At 47.6% G+C, this 21582-nt stretch overlaps 1 protein-coding gene across 11 annotated transcripts in view; it reads right to left on the bottom strand.

Moving 5' to 3' along the window:
- Positions 1–21582, bottom strand: part of MICAL2 (microtubule associated monooxygenase, calponin and LIM domain containing 2) — a 209100-nt gene that overhangs the window by 101961 nt on the left and 85557 nt on the right. For all 11 annotated transcript variants that reach the window (XM_054699375.1, XM_037522672.2, XM_037522674.2 and 8 more), the window contains exons 5-15: positions 20090–20206; positions 18689–18790; positions 16931–17086; positions 12846–12946; positions 8176–8433; positions 6931–7046; positions 5998–6124; positions 5397–5487; positions 4187–4334; positions 3036–3235; positions 2573–2679 (exon numbers count right to left, since the gene is read on the bottom strand). In XM_054699375.1, the coding sequence (XP_054555350.1) occupies positions 2573–2679; positions 3036–3235; positions 4187–4334; positions 5397–5487; positions 5998–6124; positions 6931–7046; positions 8176–8433; positions 12846–12946; positions 16931–17086; positions 18689–18790; positions 20090–20206 (1523 nt within the window). The remainder of the gene's footprint in view (positions 1–2572; positions 2680–3035; positions 3236–4186; positions 4335–5396; positions 5488–5997; positions 6125–6930; positions 7047–8175; positions 8434–12845; positions 12947–16930; positions 17087–18688; positions 18791–20089; positions 20207–21582) is intronic.

Below are 21582 nucleotides of genomic sequence, written 5' to 3'. Positions count from 1 at the left end.
ATGTGACGGGTTTGAGGGAAAAGAGAAGGATAAATAATGCCCAGGCCAGGCCCTAACTCTCTCTACCAATCTGAAGAGCAGGACAAATATTAGATGCTGGGGGAGGGAGCAGATCTGTGGGTTTTAACCCCTCTCAAGATGAGCAGCCGAAGGGCACACCCTGGAGGAGACTGACCATGGGTCCTCGTTGGCCAGGGTGGGCACGGCAGAGCCCCCAGTGCCACTGAGTTCCTGGCAGCCAGAGGGACTGGAGCGAGGACTCCCACAGTCCTTGAGGGGGAGGGGTCCAACTGGCCTTCCTGAGTACTCACTTTTGCCCATCCCTACCTCCTGAGCCAGAGCTAGCCAGGTTGTTCCGATTTGGTCACTCTGTCAACAGAGGTGTGGTGAGGTTTAAACACTCCTCCCAAGTTCCCTCTGCAGTTCCCAGTCATGGGCTAAGTGATGGGAGAAACCCTGTGAACAGAGATGGGTGGTAAATGTGTGGCTCACAGAGCTTCCAGAAGTCTGAGCTGGCTTGTTTGGGAAGGGGCAGCCGAAACAGCAGGCTTTGGGATTCAGGGGGATAATGGCTGGGCTGGGGTAGAACAAGCTGACCACTGGCCTCCAGAACATGGCTTTTGCACAGTGGGCACTGGGTGGGCGATGCAGGACTCACATAGAGCCTTGGCATGGGGCAGCTCAGGAATGGAGGGGCCAGAGCAGCTGGGTTTTGCCCAGCCTTTTGGCTGCTCTACTGAAAACCTAGCCCGAACACCTTCCTTCCCCAGCCCCAGCCTCCTTAGTCTGTTCCTTCCTTGGACAGGGTGTGGCAGAGCGTTAAGTATCCGTTCCTGGAGTTAGCACAACAACTGCTGCAACATTCCAGGGAATGTAGCCCTCAGTGGAAAAAGTGACCATAGCTCACAGAGCGAGGGGAAGAAAGGAGGCCACCGGGCTCAGCCCCGCCCTGGGCGGAGGGGTGCAGGACAAGGCAGGGTGGTTAAGAGACTGTCTGCAACCTAGAGAGATTGAGACACAAGCAGAGCCCGCAGCCCTGTGCTGAGTGAGGGGAGAGGCTCTGGGGGTGGATGGCCAGCTAACATCTCTGGGCCTCCACATGTTTCTCTGTTAAATGAACACATTAAGCAAGTGATTTTGTATTACATCGTCCATGGAGACGCCATTCAAATAATAAAGCAATTGCTCATTAGGCTCATGTTTCTTAGGCACCCTGTGGCACTATAATTACTCACAGAAGAGTCCCCAGGTACTTTAAATTTTCTAGGGAAACTTGGTGACATCTGTCATCCACTTTGCAAATAACCCTGTCAAGCTATTTGGACTTCCATGCTTAATAAAGGAACAGTTTGATATTTCTTTTGATCTAGGGGCGCTATGAAAGAAATTACTATAGCACTAGGGTGCCATCAATCTGCAAGGTTTGGGAACTATATATGATTCATCTCTGTGTATTTGCTCCCCCTTATCAAAAACAAATAAAAAATTCAGCCCTAGAGTTGGCATACAGTAGGATGCAATTATTGGATTAATGGAAAAAAAAAAAAAAAGAGTGGAACAGAGTATGTCAATGTAATGTGGAATCAGCCTCCCCCCAAAAGGCCACACAGGTTTTCCCAGAAAAGGCCTTTTCCTAATATGTGTCATCTTGGTATGTGGAACTAAGGTCAATAAGGCTCTGTGGGCCTTGGGAGAAACTGTTATCCTGACTTAAAGAATGCAGATTATTTTGAGTTAAGAGCAATGAAGGTCCTGGTAGCTAGAAACACTTGTCCTTGTCTTAGTCCAATTGTCCATCCTTTAATCACAAAAGAGCCTGCCACTCCCTAAGTGTTCACCTTTTTCCTAACTGAAGAAGCCATCACAGGTACCCTTTCTATGGCCTGGAAGAATGTGGTTTGGAGGGTACCAGCAGGTGCAGGCTGCAATGAAGGTGTCCTTCCTACCCAAGAAACTCATCTCTTTACTCTCAGAGAAGCCATCCCCTTCCTGCCCTGTGAAGTCAGCCCCTGTCTCTCCTGGAAGCTTCAGGTCCCTTCACATAGGCTGCACACCCTGGGTTTGCCCTAGTTTACTTCAGATTTTACAGTTGTGTAGATTCTCTACATGTATGTTATTAAATTTTGACTTTTTCTTCCACTAATCTCTCTGGTGATAATTTGATCATTCATCCAAGCTCAGAAGAACCCAGGGGGGTGGGGGAATGTCCCTGTGTCCCAACAGTAGCTTCACCCCATACCTCTGCCACTACATGGCGATCATGTTCCTAATCTAAATGACTTAACACAGTGAGAAATCATCTCTTCCTCCCCCCAGTAAATCTGATTTACTTTTAAAAAATACTCCCCAGTGTCTCCTCTCTGCTCTCTGCCGTGCCCGTCCTATGACTGCTTTGAATCATTGAAGCAAGCTACACAATGCCAGGGGGCACTTCCAAAAGCAGTCAGTCTTCTGTAAGCCCTTGATCTGTATAATTTATCAGTATAAACAAAGCGAAACCATGTAATCCTCTCCTCCCTTCGCCTCATCCATAGGCAAAGAGAAGTAAAACAAAAACCAGTTAGAAACTTACTCGTGGAGTCCTTTTCCTTGGAAACGTGAGATTGAGATAATTATGAGAAAAGGATGATTTAGCCAAGCCAAGGTCAGCGTTTTCTCTATAGTTTTTGCCCCAAGAATCTGTTAGAAAACAAAAGTAGAAAATTTGGATTGGTGACTTCTACCCAAGGGCTCCGCGGGTATTTGCAAAACTATTTCTCCAAAGTGATTCCCTTACCCTGAACTAAATACATAAATGGCTTGAGTAGGGACTGATGCCCTACCATGACCTCCCGGTGACCGCAACAAGAGCAGACCCACTTATACCCACAGGCCTGGGTGAGTGAACTCCACCCTTTTGCCTCCAAGCCAAAGGGAAGGCACGGGTCAGCCCCAGAACAGAGGACACCAGTGTGAAGTTCAGCCAAACATGGACACAGGGCAGAGTGGGCACAGGGCTCTCAGGGGGCAAATCCCATCCAAAAGCAGGTGCTTACCCACAGGCCTCAGCGGGGTGCCCCGGAAGAGCTCATAGAACTTGGAGAGGTACATGACCATGCTGAGCTTGTCGGGCTCCTGGACGGATGCCATCTCTTTGCCTGTGGTCACTGGGGGGATGCCAAATTCACGCTCAGCTACGTCAAATGCCAGCTGGTTGTTCTCCACAGCATCATCTTCATTCAAAGAGTCAAAGTTGCTAGAGGATCAAAGCAAGGTGAAGTTCAGGGATAGGAGACTGAGGTGTAAAGACCTGAGCAAATTTCACCTCATTAGAAGCACTCTGGGTTACACTCTTCAGTGCTGAAAGGAGGCAAAGGAGCAGTTCTCCAGCCCTGGCCCCCCATCTCACTCTCTACCCTCTGGGAAGATGCTAACCCTGTCCTTCTCACTTGGGGAGAGGCCAAAAAATCAGATTTAGTGAATCATTTTTAGGCCTGAGCTGAACCAATCAGAAAATGACTTAAAGCTCTGAAAAATTGGGCTAGCTTATTTTCTCTTAAAAATGTATCTTGTCTCCCCCCCATTTTAATTGCAACTATTAAAAATCCAGTTATGTATAACATACAACATAAAAATTGAGAGCCCCATTCCCTTCTCAAGGCAACCTCGCTTCCCAAATGTACCAGTGACAACCCCTGGGTGAGTTTCCTTTCCATCGTTTGGGCTTTCTTTCAATATCACAAGGTGCTGACACAAACATAACCTCATTGCGCAAATGCCCTGCTATTAGTCCCAATGTACAGATGAAGAAACAAACCCAGAAAAGACAAGGCAGCTAGCAGATTTGGGTCTCCAATCTAATTATTCTGGCTATAAAGTCTTCATCGTTCCTCTTTGAGGGTAGGGCTCCATGTGGTGACTGTTCAGTCCCCCAAGGGTGGTGACCCAAGGGGAGAGGAGGGGGTGCCAAGTGCAATTGCTGAGCCCGGGGCTCTTCTACCTCTCAAATACTAGGGGCACAGATCCAAAATGTTGACAGAGCAATCAGTACAATGGGAAAAGGAAAACTTAAGGAGAAACTCAGACTAAAAATATACAAAGAGAAATATTGGCCCAGGTTCTGCATCTACAGAACGGCCTTCCTTTATCTCTGGGGCTTCCTTGGACTGTGAGGGTCTTGGCTGGTCCAGCCGGAGCCCAGACTCACATAAGTTCAGGCCGGAAGCGATGGATGATAGCACAGAGGGCCAGGCCACTCCGCCAGGACGTGGTCAGGTCGGTGATGTTGACATGCTGGTAGCCCTCGGTCTGCTGCTGGCACCAGGTTAGAAGCTTGTTGGGCCGGATGTCCGACTCTGTGGAAGGGGAGACAGACAGAGATGAAGTGCTCTGTGAACAGCTCAGGCAACTCCTGGGGGATCCCCTCCAACTGCCACTGTAGTAGGGGATCAGAAGGAGCAGCATAAAGACTGGGGCTGTCTCATGGGTGCAGCCCCCTGAGGTGGTCTGTCAAACCAGGTGCGAAAAGAGAAAACTGATTAAAACTGCTCTCCTACAGCAGTTGCCAAGGCCCAGTCTGGCCAGGCCCTGGGTAAAGGGTAGGGCCTTGGAGGTAAGGAGGCTGTAGACTAATCCAACTATGCTCACGTTTTAGGAGGACATCATGGAAGCTGGTGATGCACGATGCTGCAATGGGAGCATGTGAGGGGGTTTGTCTGGAGCCCAAAGGGCAGGGGACTCTCCAAAGAAAGAGCCCCAAAGGAGGTATATTTGATACGTGTCATGAAAAATGTTTAGGAATTCATCAGGCAGAAAAAGACATTCCGGGAAAACACAAAAGACTGTATCATGGCAAAGAATCTAGAAAGACCTGCCGCGCTTGTGTGACATGATTTATGATGGGCGGCAGTGGGGCATGTAGTTTGAAAGGGAGAAGCAGAGGGTGGTCAGACTGAGTTTGCTCAGAGATGGAGGGAGGCAAGGTCTGGGCAGCAATGGCAGCCAGAGAGCTGCTTAAGCAGGACAGTGACCAAACAAAGCCAGAGGCTGACAATCACTTGTCCCTTGGCTCTGCCACTGAGCTCGGTCTTGTGCCCAGTGCTGTCTGTCAGGCCGTGGAAAATCAGGAAAAGAAGGAAGAACAAGGAGCTTGTTATCTAGCCAGGGAGACAATGCTCACAGGAAAAGCAAAAGCAAGTTCCAGTGAAATCGCCCTGCATGTTGCTCTCCTGTGCTAAGCGCAGGATGTGTATTAACTCCTCTAATCCTCACAACTCTCCTGCAGGTGCCGTTCTTGTCCTGGTTCACAAGGGAGGAAACTGAGGCACAAAGTCACAAAGGTGCCTCAAACCACCTGGAAGGCCTTCTCTCTGCAAAGCCCCTGCTAGTAGCCTGGCAGGGTCCCAGAGGGCACTTACCCCGCCTGGAGAGGTTGACGGATCTTCTCAACGAGCCCATTCTCTCAAGAGGGAATTGTTCCAGCTCCTTGGTGACATACAAGTGCTGCACCTACGCCAGAAGAGACCACACAGCTGCCCACTGTGCTCCCCCACAACCTAGTCTTGGGGCCTCTGAACCCCTCCCACCTCCTGGTCAATGTCAGCACCTTTCTCCTCTTCGCAGGAAAACGTGACTTTTGCAAGGGAAGCTGGGCAACCTGAGACAGAGCCATGGGTTGCAACTATACAATGTGGGGGCCTCCAATGTGAAAATGCCAGGCTAGTTTTAAAGATTCACCACGTTTGTGCTACTGACAGAAGAGGCTGGGGAATGGGTGACCCTGACTTAATTTCAACAGACTTAATGGGAGAAACAGTGTGCTCTAGGAGCGAGGGTAGAAAGGACTCGATATTTGGCCATTAGACACCTGTGGCTCTCCTAGAGGAGGAACTGGTCCCAGCTTTGGGCCAGGAGTCACTGGTGGCATGGGCCCCAGGGATGTGCCAAGGCTTTAGGTGACCTGCCCTTCCCACTGCTCAGCGTAGGGTGAGCCTGAAGGAGCCTCTGGGAAGCACTTACCTGATGGGGCCTGACACAGTTTGAGTTGAGGTTTGGGTACCGGGTCCCCGGATCCAACGTGTACTGTTCAAAGTTCTTGTTGATATTTTCTGGGGTCGTCTGAGGTAACAGCCGGTAGAGACTTTCTCTGGCGGGACACAGAGCCCAGAGGTGAGAGACTGTTCTGGCCTCCTCAGCCCTTTGTCCCCACCCTCCCATTCCACCCCCATTTGCCTGCTCTCAAGGGCTTCCTGGGTATGTTTGTATAACCCTTCCCTGCAATGTCTGACCCTTGTGGCTTTTGAGATCTGCAAAGTAGGGGAGGCTGGAGGGGCTACAAGGAGGTGGGAGTCTGGGAGTCCAGGAAGAAAACAGGGATGCTGAGCTGGCAGCATGGTGACCTGTGGTTTTGCTGTAACCACCTCTCAGCCACATAGCCTCCTGTGGCCTGTCCCCCATGACCACAGGCCTCCACACCCAAGACTAGCAAAGGCCTGACCCCACCCTCCAGCTCCAGCTTCTCCCAGTCCACCAGCAGTCACCGCCACGTGGCCAGCAGGAGGGGTCTGGGAGGAAGTCCAAGAGCTCAGCAGGGGAAGAGGCCTGCGAGGTGGAGTTGAGACAGCAAATGTGCAACGCTGCAGAGGAAGCCTCTCTTAAATAAACATTGGACTCCTGGGTGACCGAGCAGTGTGGGAACCCCAACTTTAGGGCACCCCTGATGAATATTTCTCTGGCATACAGGACCTAAGTCACTGAAAGAGGTATAAATCATGATGCAGAAAACTTCCTTGGAGAGCCTGATGATCAAATCAGGCCACATGTGCGATGGCAGATGAGGGAGACAGAGACTCCAGGCTCATTCAGGAGGCACCTGCCAGCTAGTCTCACCCTCTCCTGCTTAAACTTTTTACCCAGCCCTGCCCCCAGCAAAGAGCTTGCTTTTAATCTCACCTTTCAGCCAGAAGTTTCAGGGGTGGAGTGCCCTGGTGCCAGCTCTTTACCATCCACGCTGTGTCAAAGGCTGCCAGGAAACCTCGGGCACAGCCTGTGCCCATGGGCCAAAACGGCTGCAAAAGGAAGCACCTGAAATCACGCTCAATTCTGATAACCTCCAGCCTGCTGTGCCATGCTATCCAGCATCGCTGATTGCCAGGCCCTGCAAGGCACTCGGGGAAGGGGGAATGGGCAGTGGCAGGGAAGCAATGGGGGCAGTTCACTAGGATGCACCACAAACACAAATAGTTGCAGCGCAAGGTCATATGGAGAGGGTGCATTGACAGGAATAGCAACTCTGCTTTTGAGTCCAAAAAAGGCAGAGGCAGATTCCCACCCTGGGGGGAGGGAGATGGAAGCCAGGCAATGCTTCATAAGAGAACTGCACTTATGCGGACTTTAATGAATAGATAGGAGTCTGATCTGGATCCATTCAGAAGTGGTGTGGGCAAAGACATGGTGGCCAGAAAATGATGGAGCCTGATGGCAGAACTGGGGAGAGAGAAAGTTGAGGAGAGGGACCAGGACAGAAGGCATGTGTGCTGAGTATCTAACCCAGAGGGCTGAGGTGACAGGAAAAATGGTGAGGAAGGACAGTTCACCAAGCCAGGATCTTGCTAAACTGTTCCACAGGCACCTACCACAGGGTTTGTAATTTAACTCTTACTTGGGAGAAATGCATAAACACTTTTTGGTTAGTGCTTACATTAAAGAAAAATATTTATCCCTTCTGAAAGCATTCATTTAATATAAGGATCCTTCCATTTGTAGATTTTCCGGGAAGAATTTTGAGCAGGGAGGCCATGGGCAAAAACTGGACTTTGGGGCTCACTTTCTCATATCCTATTTGATCTGCATGTTGAGGCTGCACAGTCACTCACATGAAGACAAAGTCATGGCCCAGCTGAGGGTCTTCTTGTCCTGAGAAGGATGGCCCACCTAATTTTGTATTTCAACAGACAGTTCAGCCCAGAACCACCCAGAGGTGGAAGGGAAAGTTCTCCTGCCTACTCAGAGTTAGGACTGGCTCCTCTGAACTTAGAGGAAGGGCAGGTCTGAGACTATGATGGGCTTGGCACAAGCCTGCCAGCTGGCTATGAGCCTATCCTTCCCATGCTACGTGACAGCAGATGCTGCCAGCCATTACAAATGCAGGTACCAGTCTCCTATCTGGAGCCAGAGGGTTCTCGATGCAGGCAGTACCTCGAGCAAGCTGTCGCCCACCAGGGCCACGAGCAGCTGGTGTGACTGACGCTCGCGCACCAGGGCTGCGTTCTCTGAGGCGTACATGGAGGTGAAGTCGAACATGGCCACGTCTGGCTGCCCATAATGGTTCATGGCAAAGTCTAAAGATGGCAGCTGATAATTGGTGGCGAAGTCTGCTGCTTCTCGGGCGTAGGCAAGCAGGTTGTCCTGGTTCACATTATCTGCACACAGCAGTGCCTCTGTGTCGATGTAGTCCTGGGGGGAGAAAACGGAGCATAGTGGGGCAACCTACTTCCCACTCCCAAAGTATTCATGCCCACTTTGCAAAAGGACTTGGAATGGGTTTGAGGAGTAAGACTAATCAAAACAGAAAAAGATGAGGGCCAATGAAAAAAGAGGAACCAAATCTGCTATCTATGAGGATTAGCAGAGTTGTGATTAAGCATCAGTTTGAGCTTCCTGGCACCCAAAGGCAAAAGGGAAATGTGATATATTACAGACTTTCCTTATCAGAAAGAAGGAAGCATAGACATTCCATTGGGGAGGCATTTTTTTTTTTTTTTCCTGGCACAAGAATCTAAAAGAATTGCCTCACATAGGAATTTCGACAGAGAATATTGTATTGTAAAAAGCAGCACTCTCAAAAACAGTCTCGCCACAAATGTGGAATAGTAGTTCACATAGCTGGTTCTCATGATAACCTTCAGTCAAATTCAAAGACAAAAGAGCAAGTGGAAAAGTGACTTCATGATGGATTAAGCTAAGCTAAGGTGATCTAGATAATGCTGTGTTTAATAGTCAAATGAGACCAGAAGAGAAACATGCACTTGGCACAAATCTCAAACTTCCTCTCTGAAGTCGATAACCTTTTCTCTATAGACTGAGGGGGGCTACCCGGGTGGCTTGTTTTAATCTCAAGACTGTTAATGCTCACACCTTCCTGGTAGGGACAGAGACCCCTGACCTTGGAGGTCCGGGACATCCATCCCGGAGGACACTGGTGATGAACCATCGTGGGTCTCTCAGAGTCAAACTGGTGTATCAGATTTGAAAAAAACATCTTTCGCCAAAAGTGACACAAAACTGCAGAGAGGTTGGGGGTGCAAAGGCCAGTGAGAGAGGGATGAGTGTGTAACATGAAGAAAGGCTTTGGGTCCCCAAGAGCAACAAGTCAAAGTCTGCCTCTGCTGTTCACTGACCACACAGATGTAGGCAATGCTGCACCCAAGTCTCAGTTTTCTCACTTGTAAAATGAGAATAATAAAATCTACTTCACAGAACCATGTGAGAGCAGAATCCTGGCCCTACATGGGACACACGGGAAGTGCTCAGTGAAAGTGAATTCCTGTCCCCACTAATTTGTGATGGCACAAAATACAGCAGATGGTGAAATGCAACCACGATGCCAGAAAGCACATTTACAAAGGCCTTAGAAGGCACAGTCGCATCTGCAAGTGAAGTGACCTACTCTGTCAATTTCCCCAAAAGTCATGACTACAAATACCTCGTTCCGTCAATTCTAAGACTTGCACACCTGCTCCTGGAATCACCTATCACTTCCTTCCCCAGAAGGTATGGAAAGGAGATGGGAAAAGTGAATAGAGAATTTCAAAAACACCCTCTCTTCACAGCAAGCCCCGAGGTGGCCCAGGTGACAGTGAATGTGAACCCTGTCCCGTTCGATGGAGGCAGCGCCTGCTGCTCATGCCCCAAGCGGGAGTGCAGGGACCTAGAAAAGGGGGCAGGCTCCCAGCTGTGGAGATTGCCCACCTGGCCTGAGGCTGCTGGGAGGAGCCAAGAAGCCTTATGTGGTGGGAAGTTCCAGACGAGTGATGGCTGTGTAGATGGCAGAGAAAGCAGAACTTAGGAGGGGTGAGAACTAGAAGGAAAAAAGTGGAAATGGAACACTAAGTGAAGTGGGCCAACCCACTGGAACTGGTCCTAAATTGAGATAAAGACAGGGATGGATGTGGGCCACATTTTCCACAGGCCTGAAATCCTGAAGAGAAGCTGGATCCTAAACAGAAAGGTGGGACAATGAAGAGCGGTGCAGCAAAACTGAGAAGTAATCTAATTGGAAAAATAGCCCAAATACGGAGCTGGAAAGAGACTATAGACGGGAAGAGAAGGTCAGACATGTGAGATGCTTTAAATAAGGGCAGACTCTGCATCAAGAGGGCTCCCTGGTGGCGCAAGGGGTTAAGTCTCAGCACTATGAAGCTATCAGCAGCCACTACAGCATGAGTTCGATCCCCAGCCAGTGAGCTGACCCACATATGGTGCATCAGACCTCTCCTGTCTCTCCTGCTGCTCCCCTCAGCAGTGTATTTCAGCAGATCTACCTGTTCTGCTCCCCACTCTGTCTCTGGTGAATCCTCTCACCCCTCTCTCCCCTACCCCCTACACCTCTGGCCTACACCCCAGCTCTTGTATGCATAAATCTTGAAAAAAAAAAAAGCCAGGTATGATTGCATCTACTCCAACACCTAGCAGTGGTGCTCATTCCCTCCTGGTTAGACCAGGTCTGTTGCTCCAGAAATCCTACCCTGCATGTGTGTGGGCCAACAGAGGCAGGGTTCCCGGGGTAAGGGTCACCCTCAATGGTAGGGAGAGAAAGATAGACACGGGTAAGAGCCCAGAGGCACCATGGCTTTTTGAGGATAGATTTTACTGCCCCTACAGTAACCACAGAAAGAAGGCCAGAGATCAAGAGGAATAGCTAGAGAAGCAGATAAATCTCTCTCCAGAGGTCAGTCAGTCATTCAAAAAACATCTCAGTACCTTCCATGCGTAGCTAAAAGATGCTGACCCATAGAGAGAGAGGAAAACAGAGAGACTTGCCATTCCTCCAGGACTAGAGAGGAACAAAAAGTTAAGTGGCTCAAGCCAGGTGGGTCAGCCAGCTCCTGGTTTATGCAAATGCTATAGAGCTTGGTGGGACATAAGGAGGTTCGGGTCATAGCTCTTGAATCAAATGGGGCCCCATTTCTCATGTCCAGCCTATGGCTTCTCATGGCTGCACTAGAGTTCCTGGCTTATACAGAGAGGCCCCGCAGCACCATCTTGGAGGATGCTCCCAGAATATCTAAGGGAGAAGGAAGCCTTTTGTAAGGACAACCAAGGGCCCAGCTCCTCCACAGTCATGACGGGAGCAGAGATGGTCATTTTTGTCAACCTGTGTCATGACAGAGAGCCTGAGACAGGAGTACAGAGGGGCTTTGACAACTGCCAAGGAATCAACTTGCCATGAGCATTTTGCTGCCTAGACAATGTTCTGGGGTGACCCGATGGAACCTTAGCATCCCAGAAGGCTGGAGTACTTGGTAAACAGGAAGCACAAGTCAGACTTTGCTGGCCATCCCAGGTGTGGGCTGACAAGAGCTTCCCATGTCCCTCCTCTGCAAAGATGCCCACTGCACGTGCACCTCTGGATGCCCAACAGTCCTTCACTATTGCCTCAGGTATCCCCAGAGAGAGGAGGCAACTTTGGGAAGGATGTCAGTGGAGCAGGAAGAAGGGGCCACTGCACCATTGATCCAGTCAGTGGTGGGGCCCTGAGTGTTAAAGGCCACTGCTCACACATCAGGTGACTGCTCAGTCAGCTCCATCCCACCCTTGCACCCCTCCCCCCAATCATAGTCCATCCAGCAACACAGGCTCTCAGCAAAGACCTGACCAGTGGAGGAGGCCCAGTGAGGGCTAGGTTACTAACACCATCTGGCTGGCTGCCAGGACAAGCTGGTGCGAAGATAGGCACATTCTTCTCTGACAAGCAGCAATGAATGGTCACCATGCTGCCTGGGCCATGGCCACCTCCCAAAGTGCACACTGACCTCAGTCAGCATGATCCTTATCTTGAAGCTACAGTGGCAGCAGCAGCAGTGTTAGGAACAGAAGTTTGGAAGGGCTGAAAACCCAACCGGAGAAACTTCCAGCCCAGGCCCCACCACTCCATGTTTTCCTTCCTCCCAACCCTCTTTGCTCTCGAAGTATGAACGATGCTAAGGCAGGAAGCAGAAGCCAGGAGACCCACGGAACCAAAACACTGGGTCCAAACAGGCAGAAACATTCCAGAGAGAAGCTACAAACTCACTAGGTGCTCTGAATATGTGTTTTGAATTTATTCCTCTGAATAACCCCTTCAAAAAGAAACTATTTTTCCTATACTGCAGATAAGAGGACTGAGGTTCAGAATAACAGTCCTGAGGTCATGCACAGCAGAGCCAAGATATCATGAGTCTTTTTGACTATAAGAGTAAAGAGCTTTCCCCCCATATATGGCAAGAGGCCAAGTGAGGGTGGCCATGTGACCCACCTGAACAGGGGGCCCTCACTGGCCTCCAAGTGACAATGACCTCCCAGAAATGGCTGAATGAGATGTTGGGAAGGAAAAGACTCGCTGATCTCTGGGGGTAAAGACAACCAGCTGGGTGAGGCTTACTCTCCCTCTCCCCAGCCCCCCAACACCCAGCTCTCTGCAGAAACAGCACAGTGTAATTACGGGAAGAGGGGACCTTTAGCCAATAAGAGGGAAGGAGGTGGCAGGGGTCCCTTGCCGCTCCCTCCTTGCTCAGTTCCTGGCAGGACGACAGCTGTGCCCACATGTGCAGGTGCTGCCAGGTCACAAACGAAAGTCAGCTAGGAAACCACAGCTGAGAGACACGTACATTAATGATGACACCTTTGTCGAGCAGGCTCTGCTTCTTGGCGGTCATGACAAAATAGTGGGTGGAGTCCTTGTAGTAAACAATGTTCTCAAGATCAATCCCTGAAAAGAGAAGCACCAGGGAGTCAGTGCTACTTCCTCAGTGCCCGCACTGTGCCAGGAACTCTACCGTGCCTCATTATAGGTCTCACAATTCACCTGCAGCATATTCATGGGAGGGTAAGTCTCTCAGACATACAAGTCTGGCAGAGATAAAACCAACTGCTAGAATTTACCCAAGTCAACCCAGCTAGCTTTTCCAGTCCTACAAAGGCATTTTTTTAAGTTTTTATTTTATTTTTTTTAAAGATTTATTTATTTTTACACAAGAACCAGGGTACAGGCCAGATACACGGGAGGGTAAGACTATTCACTGGAGACAGAGTGGGGAACAGAACAGGCAGACTGAAGAAATACAATGCTAAGGGGAGCAGTGGGCGAGACAGGAGAGTTCTGCTTCACCATGTGGGGTTATCGCCAGTTGGCCGGGATCGAACCCGTGCTGCAGAGGCTGTAGACAGTTTCACAGCACAGCCCTCAACCGCCTGCTCCACTAGGGAGGCCCACCACATTTTTTTTTAAATTGAGATATAATGTTTCAATATGTTTCAGAGGTACAAGATGCTGACTTGATAGATTTATGCACTACAGATTTAAGGCACTACTTTTAAAAATTGTAAAGTTGTGGGCCTCCCTGGTGGTGCAAGGGTTAAAGTCTCAGTGCTATCAAGCTATCATCAGCCACTGCTGCAAGAGTTCAATCCCCAGCCTGGGAGGAAAGGTGGCAGGGGCCCCAGTTGGTGCAGCAGACCTCTTCTGTCTCACTCCCTGCTCCCCTCCGCAGTGTATTTTAGTAAGTAGATCTGCCTGTTCTGTTCCCCACTCTGTCTCTGGTGAATGCTCTCACCCCCTGCATTTCTGGCCTACACCCCAGTTCTTGTATGCATTTAAAAAAAAATAAAACTTTAAAAAAAATTGTAAAGTTGTTTGGGGTTGTGGGCCAGTGTTTCCAGGTTAGAGTTCAGTGAGCACTGCAGAAAGGCAGAGTGCTGCCCCAGGGTAACAGGCCTATCTCACTCAAGTCCCACCCACCAAGCTCTCCAAGCCAGCGATGCATGGAGACACACATGAATTCCCCAGACTAAGAATGTTTTCAGCATTGCCTTATTGTGTGTAAAATCCCAGATTCCATGGGAGGAAAAACTCAGGTTAAGGGCTGCGTGGTATCTTCCTGCATTCTCCACCACCTGCAAAACTCTGTATAGACTAGGTTTCTGCATTTTAAACAATGCCTGGGAAGATAGTTTAGCTTAGTTGTTTTCAAAGGTGGATTCCACAGTCAGCAGCAGCAAATCACATGAGAAATGATCAAAAATGCAAATTTTAAGCCCCGCCCCTCCCTCCCTGAGTCATACTAAATGGGAAACTGGGGGTATGGCCAGGAACCTGGGCTTTAACAAGGCCTCCAGGTGATTCTGATTCACGTTCAAGTTTAAGACCTGCTGGCTGAACTTTGTGGGGCAAGGAACAAAAACATAGCAACTTACCAGCAGTCAACACAGAGGCGTGCTGGGTAACCACAGGAACCCCTTTTATTACCATTAAATAGGAAACAGGCTTCGAAGCAGAGGGCCCCCCAGAGAATTAGAGGAAATTCATCTCTGTCACTGTGTGAGGGGCACTGTTGCGAAACAATGACCAAAGGTGACGACCACAGCAGAGTTTAAAGGAAGCTCATTGAAACATTTGGGAAAACACACTCAATATCCTGCCATGATTTATATTTGGTGACTTAAGTATTTATTTTCTTGGTTTTTGAGGGGAAGAGAGAGTTGGAGAATTTTAAATCATCTAGAAGGATATAATATGCTGGAAGGAAAGTATTTAAAAAAAAAATGCAACAATGGTGAAACCCAAAGGGTCATTCAATGGACACACGTTACTGTGATCAGCCAGAGGCAGAGCCTGCTCGGTAACTGATCCCGTTCCTAGAAAACTGTCTTCAAGAAGTAATCCAACAGAGGCAGTTTTACCTGTAACAGTAAGTAACTGACAGGTCTAAATCAGAGCAAACTTTTTCTGTGAAGGGCCGAGAGTAGACATTTGGGGCGTTGTGGGCCACTGGATGTGTGCCACAACTACTCAAGGTCAGAGTGGTCCTAGGCAAAGGGCATGGCTGGGGCTCAAGAAATCTGGTTTGGGGAGGGGGAGAAGAGACAATGAAATATGAATTTCATGTTTCCCAATTTTCATTTGTCACAAAATATTCTCCTTTTGATTTTCCTTTAGCCATTAAAAAATATTAAAACTATTCTTAGCTAGAAGACAATACAGAAACATGTGACCCACTATTGTCGCCAGTCCCCAGTGGCACGCCTAGGCAGTGGCCATGCGTTCATTTAATGCCCACGTGGCAGCCCTCCAAACATTATCAGGGGTATGAGATGGTGAAATGGCCAATATTTAAAATGTGATGCTAATGAGAAAAGCAGAATAACTAAGCTACTGGCACTCAGATGAGAACTGGAGCCATGTAAGAGAGAGGGTGCCGGTGAAAAATCACCAAAAAGGGATGTACCAGAAAAGAGGACTATTCCTGTGCTAGGTGATGCTGGGTGTGGATGAGTTATTTTTACTATAAAGATTTTATTTAATATTATTGTTACACTGTCTTTTCAAGGTGACATATGTGTATTTTTAAATCGGGTTAGAAGAAAGGAAAAATCTGGAATTTACTAAACTAGGGGCAGGCATTTCATCCCCTGTCCCCCTCACCTGCTTTATGTTTCTCCAAGAATCCTCATGACTACCTGACTTGCTACTTGTTTTTTTGCTTATTAGGGGTCTCCTACCATAGTAGGCATTGAATCAAGACCAACTGCTGGTAGCCAAAGGATGCCCTGAGTGAGTGTCATGCTCTCTGGACATCACTCATGGGGAAGGGCAGCTGGCACACCGCATAGTGCACCCCAGCTTCTATGGGGACAACACATAGGCTATTCGCTCCCTCCTCAGAGGACTCCCTGAATCTCACTGACCTCTGTGTAGACGGGCCATCCTGTGAGGATGACTCCTTGCTGCACAGCAGTCACTATGGGAGGCGACCATCTCAACCCTGACTTTGTATCCCAGGGTACGTGGTACGGAGTACTGTACATAAGGGTGCTCAGCTAATGTCTCCAGAGTAAATGAATGTGGGTTACAAGTCTCAGAACTGACAATTTTTTTTTTTTAATGCCTGGCTGAAGCTCTGATGGCCGCGGCATTATAGCAAAGAGGGCTAACACTCGGTCAGCTACAGGGCCAAACAGGAGCCAGGCTGCCTCCCCCACTCAGGATCCTTTTGAGGGATGATCTTAGTGGAGTTAGATAACTGGTCAATTGGGACTGACTTGTTTTTCCTTTTTCCTCTTTGTCTCTTTTCCCAAGTTTTAAATTCCTACTCTTAAGACTTAAAGTCATCAAGAAAAGTCAGCCTGAGAATGGTCCTCACCGTCAGCCCAATAAAAGCCCACCTCAGTCCAGTATGCTCACACTTAACCACTTCTCCTCCCTACCCCCTTCCTATCTACTGGCAACCTCACTGTGGCCCAGGCGTGCTGTATAATTTGAGGTCTTGTATATAATAAATCTCTATTTTTAAGTTTCCTTATGTTTTTTGCTGAAGGGCATCTTGCCATCACAAAATGTACCTGGAACCTGGTCCAGTCGTAATATTGGGGGAAAGTCTTTGGGGAGCTTAGCTAGGCCCAGGTGAGTGACCACACACATTTCTAGTTAACAATATTATTAATAGGCTAAGATGGACACAAAATGTTAATGTATAATATGTGCAAAACGTTTTCATGTACAATATCCAGAACTTTCCCTTAAGCATCCCTCTTGCCCTTGAAGGAATCCTGCCCATGGTAATCCTAAGAAGAAACTTCTGCTTCTGCTGTATCAGAGTGTATCTCCCGGGTCCAAGATCTGGGAAAGCCAGCTGCTCCTCAGAACACTTTAGGAACATGGGCAATCGCCTGGTTTGGAGAAAGGTGAAGGTCCCACCTGTTTCTTCTTTAAGGTCCTGAAAAAACTTCTGATTGAAGATGAAAGCCACACCACTAATCTCTTCCACCTTGGCCTCAGCTGTGCTGTTTCTGTTTATGAAGTTGGCAGTGATTGCAATGGCCAGCTTCCCACGGAATTCTTTTCTTCTGAACCCTGCATGAAGAAAAGCGGGAAAGTGGGTCTTTCTTCTGGATTTGGTGGGAAAACTGAAAGTGATCACTGAGAAAGCTATTCTCAGACACCCCACAGGTCAGCGAAACAAGAAATCCTGATCTCTAAAGAAACAGGGACAGGCAGAAATGTCAAGTTTTGTAATTGGGAAGAAACATGTCATCAGAGACCTTCCAAAGTCAGTGGGACTTCCTCCTTTTCCCTAAAACCTATAAGGAAATTACCCTGGTTAGGCTTTGACAGACAAAATACTAATTCAATTTTTTCCAGCGGGGCTCATAGTATTGAAGATGTGTTGGGTATTGTTGCTAGGAACTCAGGAAAGACCCAGTACACTGTAAATCTATGCGATTAAAACGGCTTTGTTACATTTTTCATGTTTTTTTCACCCTTTGAGAAGTAGGACTATGAGACTGAATTGCTATGGAATAGAGATTTTTAACAAATATTCTATCTCCAATCCCCAGTGACTGGCACTGAGGACACATTCAATAAATGTATAATGAATAGATGGAATTCTGATTTGCAACTTAGTACAGTAATTCCTTGGAGAAGTTACAGCTTTTAATGGTCGACATAAAATTTGATGTTAAATGTCACTAAAAATTCTGCACCCAATTACAATGTGGCTTTTTTTTTTCTGTTTTCCAAAAAAGCAATTACCGACAAGCAATTCTTGGACACCAGCTGGGTGTCCTACTATTCAACTTAATTTCTAAACTGTCTAAGTGTCTAAGTGTAAATGCGGGACCGGTTCGCTAAGAGTCACAAGGCAACAATAATATTTCACCTTTATGGCTCTGAAGCAATTTCAAAAACCAAGGACAAGAGACCAATATAACACGGAAAAACAAACATAACAAAATGATGTTCTCATTGCTCTTATTTCTCAAGAAATTCCAAAGGTTTTGGGACCTCTGGGCCAAAAAAGGAATGAAGACCAAATATATAGCTCTTATTATAAATGACACAGAGACTTGAAGGCAGGCAGTCACATTCCACTGGAACCATGTTCTTCTAACGCCCTTTCTTCTTAGCACGTAGTCTGAATTTTCACTCTGCCCCAGACACTGTTTACTTTGCTTAACCCAAGTCCCTCCCCACACAAACAGATTTGCTGGACATGGTCTTTCTATGCAGCCACCTTTGGGGATTCCCCTCACATTTGCTCAGCACATACTGGAACCCCATGCTGATTCCCAACATCTTTGTCAAAAATCCCTTTGACTGAAAACCTTGGGTTTATTCTCAATACCCCCTCCTCCTTTAAGTCTCCATTAAATCTTTGTAAAAATGGTCTGAAATTGTTCTCTAGTCTATATATTCAAATGGGGGTGATCTCCTCCCCCAGGGGACATTTGGCAACATGTCATAACTGGGGCTGCAACTGCTGTTTAGTGGGCAGAGGCCAGGGATGCTATTGAACATCCTACAATGCACAGGGTGGCTGCCATGACAGAATTATCTGGCCCCAAACCTCAAAGGTGCCAATGTTGAGAAACCCTGCTCTAGTCTGCTGGTCTGGTCCCAAGTTGTTCAGATCCTACTCCTGTTCCCCCTTTCTCAGACCCAAAGAGTCTTCACCTTCCAGTGTGTTCCGGCGGCCATCGGCACCAATGATGACATCAAATTCAAACTCTGAGAGAGAGTGGTCTGCAGGAAGAAATTCTGCCCGCCAGCCGATTTCTAGAAAAATGAGATGAATTGGCAAATGAGAGGTGGGTGAAGAAAGTGATCATACCCCAGCTGTGTTGGCTATGAGACATGGACAATACTACCAGGTGCACAGGCCCCAGATGGACCCTACAGAAGAGGGCCTGGAGCAGTGCTGATTCACAGCTCTAATCTGGAGCCTGTCTGGCTTTACTACTAATTCATCCCAGGATGGGTCAACCAGCACGCCAACTCCATGCCTGGTTTTACTGGTTTCTATAAAGACTGGGAATCTTTCCTCAATGATTCTCAAACCTTATTTTTCTCAATGAATTCTACCATGTTCTCTTCATATTCCTCCACATTCCTCAGTGCCCTCCCATTGCTAAACAGGCCCCAAAAATGTGCAGGGCATCATAAAACCTGTCTAAATTCCTGCTTCAAAATGTTCGATTGCACAGTACATAGCCCTTTTATGAGACCATTTTGGGGTGAAACCACACTGGCCACTCATAATTAGGAGTATCATCCACCAGAGGTTCAGGAAAAGTAAACACACACAGGTCTCTGAAAGTCAAATAGGGAAGCTGTGCTGTTACCAAACCAGCCAACACCTCTCCTAAATTCTCAAATATTCTGGGCAGAGGACAGGAGAAATCAAAACTGCAACCTGCACATGAAACGACTTGGGCCTAAACTGAAAGCCCTATCCAGAGAGAAGATTTTATGAATAAGTTAGTGGCAACGGCATCATGAACAAACTCCATGACTGTAGTATGTGTAAAAGATCAAGATTTATACAAATGTACTGAGAGGAAAAAAGAAAAATTAACTAAAACATGCACTGGGTGAATTTTATGCATTCATTAATTGCACTTCAAAAAATTTTTGAAATATAACATATCAAATCATATCTCACCTTTGTTCTAGAAGCTTCACTTTCTTTCCTGGATTTTAAGCGATCATCTGGCTACAAGTATATCTACCTATCCATGTGTGCTCACATACAGCTTGAAGAGCATGTGAATGAACTTCATCAACCAACCAAAGTTATGTCTTCTGTTCTGCTGACTGATTAGACATCATTGGTTAAAGAACCATCTCCTAGTGATGGGTTAATCAAATTACAGGCTTAATGACTTAATAAATCCCTTGGGAGCTGAGAAACAGATCTAAAGTGATGGTCAACAAAGGTCAAATATCCTTTGATGGAATTATGCCAAACAGCTCCTACTAAGGATACCTCTTAGAGAAACATCCTCTGAGAGCTGCATATGTTCTTTGCATTCTGCAACATCCCATTTCTAGACATAAAGGAAAGTTATACTGTACTTTGATTTTCTTGATCTTCAGGAGGCTCTATAACCTTCACAAACTCCACATTCACATGGATTTCAACTCCCAACATCAGAGCTACCTTGAATAGGATGAGCTGCAACTGACGAATGCCTGTTAGGAAGAAGGAGGAAGAGAGAGAAACTCTCAGTAGCAATGCCTGATAACAAGGAATACTATATAATCACTGCTCAGTGACCATGGGTATAATAATATGATTATTATACATAATAATAATCATATTATTATACACAGTGATTGTTATTGAGAACTAATTACATGCCACATAGTCTGTTTTTTTAAATTTAACACAGTTACCCTTTGGGACAATCTCATTTAATAAATCAGAAATTTTGAGACTAAGTGAACTGTTCAAGGTCACACAATAGCAAAGTTAGATGTGGCCCCAGATGTGTCTGATTCTGAGACCGTGCTCTAGTTGTTAGATAATGCTATACTGATAGAGGCTCCCTTTTTTGCTGCCTCTTTCCTGAGGTGGGATGTGGGTTTGATACGATAAACATGGAAGGAGGAAGGCAAGGGAAGGGTCATGAGTTAAGTTAGTGATCAAATGGCTTATTATGTGGGAGACTATGCCTAAGCTCTCAGTCATCCATCCAAAGTAAGGGGCAGAGTGGGGAACACTCCCCACAAAGCTGACTCATGGTCCTCTACCTCCTTCCTACTTCCTAAACTTTCCCAACGAGTGGCACCTCATTTCCCTGTCTCCTGCCATTCTGCACAAATGGGTATGCCTCCAAATATTTGACTGCAAAGTGAAAGGATGAAACTTTCTGTGGTTCCATCTGTCTTTAGTGGGGTTTGTTCATTTAACATGTTTGCGCACCTCCAGGGGGTGAGGTTCCCTGGTGGCCTAAGAGATATGGGACACACTATCTAGAGGAGGAGACACAGGTAAATACAGTGGGGCAGGGTGCAGTGCTTGGGGGCATGGGAGTGGCAGGAAGGGCCTGGGCAGCAGTCCTGGAGCCCAGGAATACCAAATACCAAAGCCCATGGGGAGATGAAGGAATATAAAGCCTACAAGAAGCCAGGGCACTTGGGTGTTAGGAAGCTTTTGGAGACCTTGGTGAAAATCTCTTTAGCAAGATGGCGGGTAAGAAATCAGACTGCAATGGGAGGAGGTGTGAATGGAAAATACAAAGCCTACCTTTCTTCTGTCTAGAATAAATACTTTGCAATAAAGTGATGGGCAATGACAGAGGGGCAGTGTGGGGGAGGAAAGATGAAGACTAGTAAAGGCAGGTGACTATGAGGGAAGGAACTAGACAGAGAAGAGGCCAACTGTGCCTCTGGCAGAGGGTGAGAGAAGGAGTGGCACTTGGGTGGAGGTGAGAGGAGCGGAGGAGGAGGGAGGCCATCTGCTGAGAACAAGGAGGCTGTGGTGGAGGTTGGGAACAGGCGCGGTGGGAACTGGAGGCGGATGCTGACACAGGGCAAGTGGAGAACTGTTGAGCAATGTGGAGGAT

This window comes from Talpa occidentalis, unplaced genomic scaffold (assembly GCF_014898055.3).
Source record: "Talpa occidentalis isolate TD23 unplaced genomic scaffold, MPIMG_talOcc4v2.1 talOcc4.3, whole genome shotgun sequence".
Classification (NCBI taxonomy): Eukaryota; Metazoa; Chordata; class Mammalia; order Eulipotyphla; family Talpidae; genus Talpa; species Talpa occidentalis.
This window is presented reverse-complemented; position numbering and strand designations above follow the sequence as displayed.